The sequence below is a fragment of the Lepisma saccharinum genome, chromosome 9, assembly GCF_977018435.1.
Source record: "Lepisma saccharinum chromosome 9, izLepSacc3.1, whole genome shotgun sequence".
NCBI classification, from domain to species: Eukaryota; Metazoa; Arthropoda; class Insecta; order Zygentoma; family Lepismatidae; genus Lepisma; species Lepisma saccharinum.
In genome coordinates, this window is record NC_139237.1 from 59,368,257 (window position 1) to 59,379,272 (window position 11,016).

At 38.4% G+C, this 11,016-nt stretch overlaps 1 protein-coding gene across 14 annotated transcripts in view; it reads right to left on the bottom strand.

Moving 5' to 3' along the window:
• The window catches only part of LOC145992069 (uncharacterized), a 343,509-nt gene extending 333,316 nt beyond the window's left edge, over positions 1-10,193 (bottom strand). For all 14 annotated transcript variants that reach the window (XM_083128250.1, XM_083128242.1, XM_083128246.1 and 11 more), the window contains exon 1: positions 9,774-10,193. In XM_083128250.1, the coding sequence (XP_082984376.1) occupies positions 9,774-9,935 (162 nt within the window). In that variant the 5' untranslated portion in view covers positions 9,936-10,193. The remainder of the gene's footprint in view (positions 1-9,773) is intronic.
• Between the last annotated feature and the right edge of the window lie 823 nt (positions 10,194-11,016).

The window sequence follows — 11,016 nt, forward strand, 5'->3', positions numbered from 1 at the left end:
TGGACCCTAAGTAAGTCACGACCGGTTTCCCATACCAATAATGGTGTCTGGCCCCGTGCCGTGGTATGAAAGATACGTCATTTCTGGGATTGCGAGTGGACTTATTACAGAGACACAATATGGCGTGTACACTTACCTGAATTTAACCACGCATCCACGACGCGTAATATTAGGCAATAGGCATATACCCACAGCCCATTCCTTCTAACGAGTCGCTTACATTCACTGCCACATTTTCGACATTCCTTTCCTTTCTTCACGATCCAGTGTTCAATTAAATTAAAAAAATCACTGGATCTTCCACACCCAGTACGAATTTCACCACCCATCCACGACACACCATGTTTCTAAGTTCCGTTGCAAAGACAGACAGTTCGAAACACTGGATACCCAATGAACATGAACAAAACACAATCACGACGGGTGATGATGTACGAAGGTGTGCGCGCCAAAGGCTATTGTCCGTCAGATAATTAATTTTCAACAATGAACGTGAATTTCCCCTATCATACATTCCCACATCACACAAAACACTTTCCCGATGTTAGACAATACTTATTTACTATCCGTCAGACTGATTTCTTCATTTGTACAGAAGAAACTACTTACCATAATAAGTTCCTGTAGTAATGTCTAACATTGGGAAGGTGTTTTGTGTGAAATTCAGGTAAGTTTTCCGTATCCTGGAAACTGATTTCTGTACTTGTTTACTATCCTTCGGACAGATTTCTTCATTTATACAGAAGAAACTTACTTGCCGTAATAAATTCCTGTAGTATTGTCCAACATCGGGAAGGTGATGTGTGTGAAATTCAGGTAAGTTTTCCGTATCCTGGAAACTGATTTCTTCAAATTAAAAAGTTTGGGCAGATGACTAACATGCCCTTAACAGGGAGTCTATAGAGAAAGCCGGGGAGCCGTAATGGAGTGGAGGCGGGGCCACGTTAGCGGTTGGGGGCGGTAGGCCAATTACCCCGGAGGCGGAGCCCGGAATCTCTGGGAAATTTGGATTCAAAAATTTCAAACTAAAATAATTCTTTACTTTAAATTTCCCACCGATTCCGGGATGGATAGCGCCAAAAACCATTCACAGAATGTTCCGCGAAGCACATGGGTAAGTAAGAATGTCAAAAATTGACGAAACGAAAAAATAAGAATCTGAACTTTGGCCCCTCTTCTCCCACTATTTTGGAGAGAAGGTGCGAACTTTGTATTCTTTTCAAAGAATGGACATTTCACAAGAGAATGAAACATATTTCATGTTCTTGGATGCCATACAAGTTGAATAATAAACCAAAATGATATATTGGTTTTTTTTTTACGAAAAATAGGTAATTTGCATTTTTGGAGGAAAATTGTTACAACTTGGGCACTATCGGAGCAATCTACTTCGGATAAGTTTTGTTTTGCAGCTAAAACATCAGAGCATGCAACTGTGTACAATTCAGAACGCCGAACTGAGGAAGTGTTTTGGGGGCGCGACCACCGAATTTCAATGAAAAAAAAAAACAAATCTGTAGTTTGCCCCTCTTCTCCCGCTATTTTGGGGAGAATGCGCAAACCTTCTTCCTTCAAGAAATGGGCGTTTCCAAAGAGAATGAAACATGTTTCATGTTCTTGGGTGCCATACAAGTTGAATAATAAGCCAAAATGTGATATTGTTTTGTTTTTTTAACGAAAAATAGGTAATTTGCATTTTTGGAGGAATTGTTACAACTTGGGCACTATCGGAGCAATCTACTTCGGATAAGTTTTGTTTTGCAGCTAAAACATCAGAACATGCAACCGTGAACAATTCAGAACGCCGAACCGAGGAAGGGTTTTGGGGACGTGACCACCGAATTTCAATGAAAAAAAAACATAAAAATCTGTAGTTTGCCCCTCTTTTCCCGCTATTTTGGGGAGAATGCGCAAACCTTCTTCCTTCAAGAAATGGGCGTTTCCAAAGAGAATGAAACATGTTTCTTCATATTCCTGGGTGCCGTACAAGTTGAATAATGAGCCAAAATATGAAACTCTGTTCGGAAATGTGACTTTGATATTACGGAGAGGGGCGAGGTTGGTCATCAATATGAATTTCCCAGGTTTGCTCCAGACCTGTGTCAGAGTTTCCACCCAAACATAAGAGTACGAAGGTCCAAAAAGCACATTCATTTCGTAATCAGCACCATGGTACCATATGGTATCACTGGGCCAGTTGACCTTACTTTGATGATACCATATGGTATCATCGGAGGAGTAAAGGTTAGGCCTCTGAATATTACGTGGAAAATGCATTGAATTATCATTTTTTCTTGTCCGTATTGTAGTAGTAAGGGGACTTGTCAACAGATGGAGGGGATAAGAGCGGGCAAACTGAAGGAACATGGGAAAAAATAAGGTCCTATTGATACATACTATTTTTGTCGAATATCGGCACCCGACAAAGTATCTCACTACAACATGCGACAGAAATTGCATGGACTGCAACATCCACCAAAAATCGCATGCATAAACAAGAAGAGCTTTAGACTGAAAATATGCTGCTGGAATTTTATTACTCTTTTGGCTCACTTCACCTTATTTAATGTAGCAGTGCTTACAAAGGTTTTCTTTCATCACCCTGATGTATTACTGGTTTCGCACAAGTTAACATACGTTTACAATGACATTGCACTATTTTTATATATAAAGAAGACTCCAACCAAACGGGATATATATTGAATACTATCACGAAAAAGTGAAACATAAATCTGCATTGGTGAACGTTATAAAAATTGGCAAGTGCATGCTTGCAACCTCAAATTTACTGCAACACTAGTATTGTAATGAAATTAACGCCACTCTCTGTCCTGTCTGTTTAAACCTGTGAGAGATGGTCATTAATCTCTCACTGAGTGAAGTTAATGTCCAATATTATGAAATAAATAAATAAGTAAATATTTTAATATCATATTTACTCGAATCATTCAATCATAAAAGCAAATCACTTTCTTCAAGAATTGACTTTTCTCTGCCTGCCCTGCTAAATTTTCACTTTCCATCTACTGTATGATACGAGGGGTGCCAGAAAGTAATTTCCGATTAGTAGGGAACCACAAACGCCAAAACCGTGAAAACTGGTAATTGCTGCGAAGTTATGTTTAGGAATGTGCAGTGATGTCTGGACACATTTTTCGCCTGTTCGAAATATCAGAATAACGCGAATTTGGCATAAAATGCGAATTGTTGGCGTTTTGAGCAATTTTTTTTAAAGAAATGTCCTAAAACAACGAAAAATTCCATGAAATCCAACATTCTTGTCTTTTCTAGGCCATGTTTGTGTACATAGAACATGCAAGTTTTCCAACATTTTACTCAAGAGTAAACTATAGAGTTATACGTACATGGAATAATTCCGACAGCCACATTAAATCATGCATTTCCCACGATTTTTTCAACTTCTATCGAAACCATTTGCATCACAGAGCAAAGTGGCAGGGTTCTAACAGGAGATCGAGTGTGTATCTAACGTCACACGAGAGCCACATCTTCGTATTTGTTGCACGAGATATGTTTTGAATTACCAAGCTAAGTACGCACCATCGGCATTTGTCAAGCGAGTAATAATGGAGCTCAGTCGTTAGGGCATGTGACGACTATGCGAGAGACCCGGAGTCGATCCCCTGCAGGGGAGAACTGGGATGTTTTCCACCTATTTAAACTGCTCTGGCACCTACCCAGCATAATATGAAGCTGGTACCTTGAGGAAACTTTGAAGGATAAATGTAGCCAGGAGCATGGTGCTGATCACATCACTCCCACCTTTGGCAGTGATCAAGAAAGTGTGGGACCCTAACTCCACACCCCTATACACCTTCATGGAAAAATGCAGGCGAGCACTTTACTTTTACTTCCTCAAAACTCCGTTCCAACATACCAAACTGTCACGAAAATATGTAGACCATGTGACATACAATATAAAATAATCGTTTAAAAGCACAATAGAGTATTATGTTTCGGTATATCTGGCAGATAAAAGTTCTAAATCAAAAACGCGAATTTTGGGAAACGTAACACTAACAAGTCAAAAAAACATAATGCTAATTTTTGGTGCCATAATATATCGGTATCCGTCACGTGAGATTGATTGATTTTAATTTTTTGGGTGCGTCGCCACTTATGGTCATTATGCACCCTTCAGTATATACGGGGAAAATTCCATTATCTAAAATTCTTACCTTAAAATTAAAAAAGGGGTATGGAAAATAACTTTCAAGATATCAAACTCTCACGAAGAGGCGTAAGCCATATGACTTACAATTTGAAACAGTAGTTTTAAAACCCTACGAAGTTATAATTTCAGATATTTGCCAGAAAATGCGCTAAAATGAAAATGTGAATTTTGGAAAAATAACACTGTATAGTAAAAAAGAAAAAAAAATACACCTATTTGAAAAGAAAATAACAAAATATCAAAGAGTCTGCCGATTAGGTATAAATAAAACAAGAATATCAGTTGTAATTTATTGCATTAGTAACAGTGAGTCCTAACCTAATTTTTGGCATAATCACCACCGTTGTTCTGGTATTTGTCGTAGCATGGCACTAAATTTTGTATGTCCATGGTATATGTGTCTGACAGCAAAGACTGGAACTATCTCTACCGCAGCGTAGCTGTCAAATCCTTGCCCCCCGCCAGAAACCTCTTCAGTTAAGCAAAGAGATGAAAGTCGGTACATTCAAGGTCAGGGCTGTTCAGGGAGTGGTTCAAGATCTCTCACCTGAAGTGATGCAAAGGGCCCGTGTGTACTCAGCTGTATGGGGTTGTGCACATTCAATTGGCCTTCCGTGAATTGTCTGCACCATCGTCTGACCATACAATCACTCATAACGTCTGGTCTGCACACCTCACATGATTTATGGTGGCTCTGTGCCAAATTCTGAGCGTGCAATGTAGGCTACATCGCAGTCGGTTGGAGACTGTGTGAGAGCTGCAATCTTTAACCTAGAACTGTCCTAAAACAGCTGCATTACAACTGTACCATATTATAGCTACATGCCACTTCTTCCTTCCTGCATGTGTGTGTGTCGCTCTCCGACCTCTAGTGCTGTGTATAGGCACCATTGGAGCTTTTTTCAGGATGCCGCTCGTATATGAACTTTCAGAAGCTTTTATTATTAGTGTTTTCCTGTTTTAATGTGTGGTTAAGTAAATCAGGTACCTATACAATGAATTCTATAAATTCCTTGCGTTAAATTTCTAATACCTACATACCCTTTTCGTCAGCATTAATATTATAACTGCATGTTGTCAGTTTCACAGTACTTCACTTGGATATCCTGTACTGAAGCAGAAATCCCATTGATAATGTAAGGAAATATGACACTTTATTTTGTTTGATTCAGTTGTTTCATTTATATGCAAGAATTAAGTTGTTTGCTTTACAGAGAAAAGAGAAGTAGCTTTATGCATTGGAAAATGAGTCCGCACTCATGGTTTTTGCAAGCAGAGGGTTCCAAACCTCAGTGAAAATATCAACATATAATACCGAGAATGTATAAGGAGACTGATAAATTACAAATTGTATTTCTTAATCAATCTCTCTTCACTCTTATCTCATTTAGTCGTAACTTTAAAAATAATCAAGTATTTTATTTTAAACTTACGGGGTATGACAAAATTCCGTAATCCTTCCGTAGCTTGTGAATTGTAATAATTTTCCAAATTCACTATTTTGCAGTTTGAATTCAAATCATAGAGAATAGAGAAATTAAGTCAACTTCAAAGAAGATAATATTGGTACTTAACAAAACCATACGTGGATCTGTATGAGTTCATTATTTTCATTTGCAAAAACATCGATTTTGTTTAGTTTGTAATTGTCAAGGAAAAATGTAAATTTTGTCCTGGAAAACCTGGAAAAGTCAGGGAATTTCATTTCTGCTTGTTTCTAGCCACCCTGATAGTAAACTTTTACCGTGAAAACCCATTTAACTCGTTTATTTCCGAATTATTTACATTTGTACTTACCTTATATGCATAGCGGAACATTTTTCCACTTGGGATTATGTTTGTTTCACTGAAAAAAGCTTAATTTTTCACATTACAAGGATTTATTGGTCGTTGCCAATTTGCTTTCATTACACACAATATGGTGTTGCTAATCTTGACTCACGTTGTCTATCGTCAGCTGATATGCAGCGTTTCCAAACTTATGAACCGAAAAATGCCGCACAAACTATTCACAAAAGGTTTTTAAACTAAAATTGATCCACAAACCATTCACGGAAGTTTAGGTTAGGCAAACATAGAAATTAAATTGGAAAAAAAAAACTCTCACACGTCATCTTGTAAAACTATCGCCTGCTTGCTACACTAACACTTATTAACCGAAAAATGATAGTTTTTAGGCTAACATTGATCCACAAACCAATCACGGAAGGTTAGGTTAGGCAAACATAGAACATTAAATGGAAAGAAAAAACCCGCTCACACGTCATCTGGTAAAACTACTGCGTGGTTGTTACACTGACAGGGGGTTACATATTCGAACCCATGGAACATTTGATTCACGTAGTTGACTGTAATGGTGGTACGAGCTATCGTGCAACGGAAATACATTAATGTCAAAAATGACATTATTTACCAACCGAATAAGTTGCACGAATGGAAAAGACACTATTCCCAGCTTCCAAAAGTCCACAGAAACTCAATTCCGGAAGTAGGGTATCCGCCAAAATATACAGTATTGAAACTTGCGCACCTCGAACGCGTTCAGTACTGTATATTTTGGTGCATACTGTACTTTCCTGTCAGTTCTCCTGTAAATCTGAAGAAATGTGTTTTCACTATATCTGTTACCCAACCTTCTTCACCGAATAATACCTAGAGTGCGCGTCAAATCTCCTGCATATGGCCTTGAAAGGCTGAACAGCACCAGCGAATCACAGACGTGCGGCGTTGCCTAGTTCAGAACCTGTTTCACCTCGCTACTGAATCGTGTACCTGGCGCTCGGATATAAATAGATTATTTCAAGTGTCAATAGTTCAACATATTAAAAGATAATGAATTTGCGAGTATCTACGAAAAACAAGCGTGATTGTAGCTTATACCGTTCCCTCTGTAGAAGCAATGTTATTATAAACGTTTTTGCTCTCCCTTCGTTCCTGCTGCATTCCGAATTTTCCGATTAGCGAAGGGAACAGGGTACATTCGTTACCGGTGATGGTATAAGAAGTTGACGAAGAGGATACCGCCACTGATCGTTTTTTCCGTGTGTTTAGTGGGCGTTTGCAAGTGGTAGTGGTAGCGAGAGAAGAGAGAAAAAATACAGTGTTGTACGAAGCCAGGCACGACAGGTGATTCTTCAGGTGTACATTTTTTTTAAAAAATGTTCGAGTGAAGAAGAGAGAAGTAAAATTGACTTTAAGAAGTGCCAGGCTCTAACAGCTCAAGCGTGTGGTGCGAATCAAGCTACCGTTTCTCGGATATGTTCGGGGACAAAACCATGTGGATCGGGGCCTGCTCCAATGTTTCAATCACCTAGAAAGCACATTAACGTACCGAAAAGAACGACAAACTTAGATGACTTTGAAAAAGACGTAGTTCGTAGAACCGTCTTTGAATTTTACGATCGTGGCGAATTTCCTACTGCCAAAAAGATAACGTACTCTTTACGGGACAAAATATCTTACAAAGGCTCTACAACTTCCACCTTGAGCATATTGAAACAATTAGGCTTCAAGTACAGGAAAACCAACGACGGTCGTAAATTTCTGATGGAGAGAAGTGACATTGTTACGTCAAGGGTAAAATTCCTTCGTACAATGCACGAAATTCGAGTGTCTGGTGATTCGAGACCAATCTTTTACCTTGATGAGACATGGGTAAATCAAAACCACACATTAAAAAGTATTTGGCAAGATACCTCAAGAAATGGTGGGTTAAAGGTACCCGTAGGGAAAGGTAGCCGTCTTATCGTGTGTCATGTAGGTTCAGCGAAAACGGGATTCTTACCAGAGAGTAAGTGGGCATTTCGATCAAAATTGACATCAGATTATCACAATGAAATGACAGCTTATACATTTAAAGACTGGTTTCTGAACAGGTTCATTAATTACTTGGAAGAAGGAAGCATAATTATTATGGATAATGCAAGTTATCATTCCGTAATAGTTAACAAAATTCCGAACACCTCTACTCGCAAAACTGACATTCAACAATGGTTACAGAACGCGGAATAAATTTTTCACAAACAGAAACTAAAGCAGAATTATTACAACGTGTTCTGCCGTTTAAAAATCAGGACAAAATATATGAGCTCGATCAACTTGCTAATGAAAGGGGGCATCAGATTATAGACTGCCGCCATACCATTGTCAGTACAATGCAATTGAGCTTGTGTGGGCTCAAGTAAAGCGTCAGGTTGCCAATAGAAACAGTACATTCAAAATTGTGGAAGTTGAAAGACTTGTTAACGAAGAACTTAACAATGTAACACAAGAACAATGGGCGGCTTGTGTTAAACACGCACAACAATTACAGGAAAACGATTTTGTATAGGAGATAGGTCGGGATGAAATTTTGGACCCAATTATAATAAATTTGAAGGACAGTGACACAGAGGGCGAAAGTAGTGACGATGAGGACAACGACGGCAGTTGTTGGAGTGACGAGGAACTCCTGGCAGTCCCTCTGGCATAATCAGGTATGTTCTTTTCTCCCATTAAGTTTATTATATGTTATATTATCTAATGTTCCGTGCTCTCCGTGACAAGGTGTTTCGCTCAACCACGCTGTCTCTTTTACGTGTGAGATTTCGACATGGCACCGCCGCAGTGCGCTGCTATTGGCTATCGCCATATGCAGGAGATTTGACGCGCACTATAGCATCGTGTTCGTCATCGGTGGACATTATGCACGGGTAGCTGACGTATAGCCCAGGTAGCTGACTGATAGCCCCTTGAACCATTATGCACGTTAGCTGACCGATAGCCCCACGAACCATTTCCGAAAAGGTTAGATTTGTTTACGTTAAGCAAGCATAGTTAAAAAAAGGGGGTGTGTGGTTGAAACACTGACAGGGGCTTTACATCATCAAACATACGCAGCATCCGGTTGTTATTGGGCAAGCAAATGAAAGCAATGGCAATTGTGCGTCGGCAAGATATTTCTCTTGAAAAATACATGATTTCCGATTTCCCGGTCAAATATATTCCACGATGAAAGAAAATACCTCGATTACCGTTGTAAAACCTTGGAGAAACTCATTTCCGTATGTAGTTTCTTGTGTAAAATTGAAAAGCACTCAAAATGTGAAAAATTGCGTTTGTTTTCTTGTAAAAAGCATAATGGCACCTGGAACTATGTTCCGCAATACACAATTGTTAAGTACGAACCATGCTAAACACAAAATATGCGATTTTAATGTGTCTCCGATCTATGAAACTGGTACCATTTTATGTTTTATATTGATCGTAGTTTGACCTGTTCAACATCACGTACATTTCTACACATAATGAACAGTACATAAATAAATAAATAGGTTCGATGGCCATGGCAACTTTACGTTATTCTTCGAATTTGCACATATTGGACATTTGCTTTTTAAAAAGTGGTGCGGGATACGAGCTATTGAATGTATGCTGGTCCCACTTCAGAGATAAATCTAATTTATTTGTGGTTTCCGCATATTGAAACACATTTCAGGCTTTGTAAAACATCGAAATATGTACATTAATAGAGAAAAGAACAATTTTCGAAGGTGTACGATCGATATTCTATACTAACATGCATGCCAACTTTACTTACAATTAGCGATAGACAGTTTAGTATTTTTCCTGGAATATCTCTTTGTATTCCTTCCTCGTGGTAGATATCAAGCTTCAAACTTGTCTTCTTCAAACAAAGTCTGCATAATGTTTGGTAGTCTTCCCCAATTTGTTGGTGTTGTCTTGACAATTTTGGACTCATTTTTCATGCGTAGACTGTTCTTACCGGTTCTTACATTTGAAACACGCTTCTCGAAACTATCACAATGTAACAGTATAGAGCTCGGTTAACGATTTTTTCAAAACACAAATGTTTCTTGTCTTTACCACAACTCTAACAGAAATATATATATCACATTATTGTATATTAGCAACTTCAGCACGTTTAAACAGTCAATTTAACTTAAAAAGCTGCACTAGAGACCTTCCTTGTACAGGATATCCTTACTTTCCGATTCCGACTATTGTTTGTGTAGAACATAAGTGACCTTAGTTGTAATGTCAGATGAAAATAATAATGATTTCACCTAAATAAAGACACATGCTATATGTTAAAAATACGATTTTATTGCAAAAAATATAAAGCATCATTTTTTAAAACTTTATTCAAATAAATCATCTAATTTAGATTTTTTCTTAGAACGAATTATATGTATATCGCAAACCAGGATAATTTGACAAATGGCAAAAAGAGCGGGATACTGCACCTTAGCTTCGGTGATGACCAATTGTACATGATAAGTAAATAGTACGTGTGTGTAAAATTTGAGTGCTATTTAAAAGGCCGCACGTGTCAGCAGTAAGAATAAGCGTCAAATTTGCTCCTGCCACGTAATGCGTCTGCTAAGAGAATGTTACAAATCTTAAGAACAGATTAAGACGAGATAAATGCAAGTTTATGATAAGTGGGAATTAATGTACATATAATTTAAAACCTTTTTCTTTAGAAAGCATTTAGCGATATTATTTTAATGCTAACAGAACCTAACCTAACAACGGGAGCATTTAGGTTTTTTATTAGAAGAATGCTGAGGGACCTAATCTTAAAACATTTTTGTGCAAGTAATCGCTACAACTTCACAGTATGTGCGGACGTAATTGCATGATGAAATCGCGATAAAACAAAGACCGAGTCTACTGCCACGCGCATCTTTTTTGAGGTTCCAGCAGAAAAAGAACGTGACAGAAGGCACTACCTATTTAAAATTAGATTAGCAGTGGCGGCGATTAGGGGTGGGGCGAGGGTGGCAGTTTGTTCCCACTTTTGCCCCCACAATATGCTA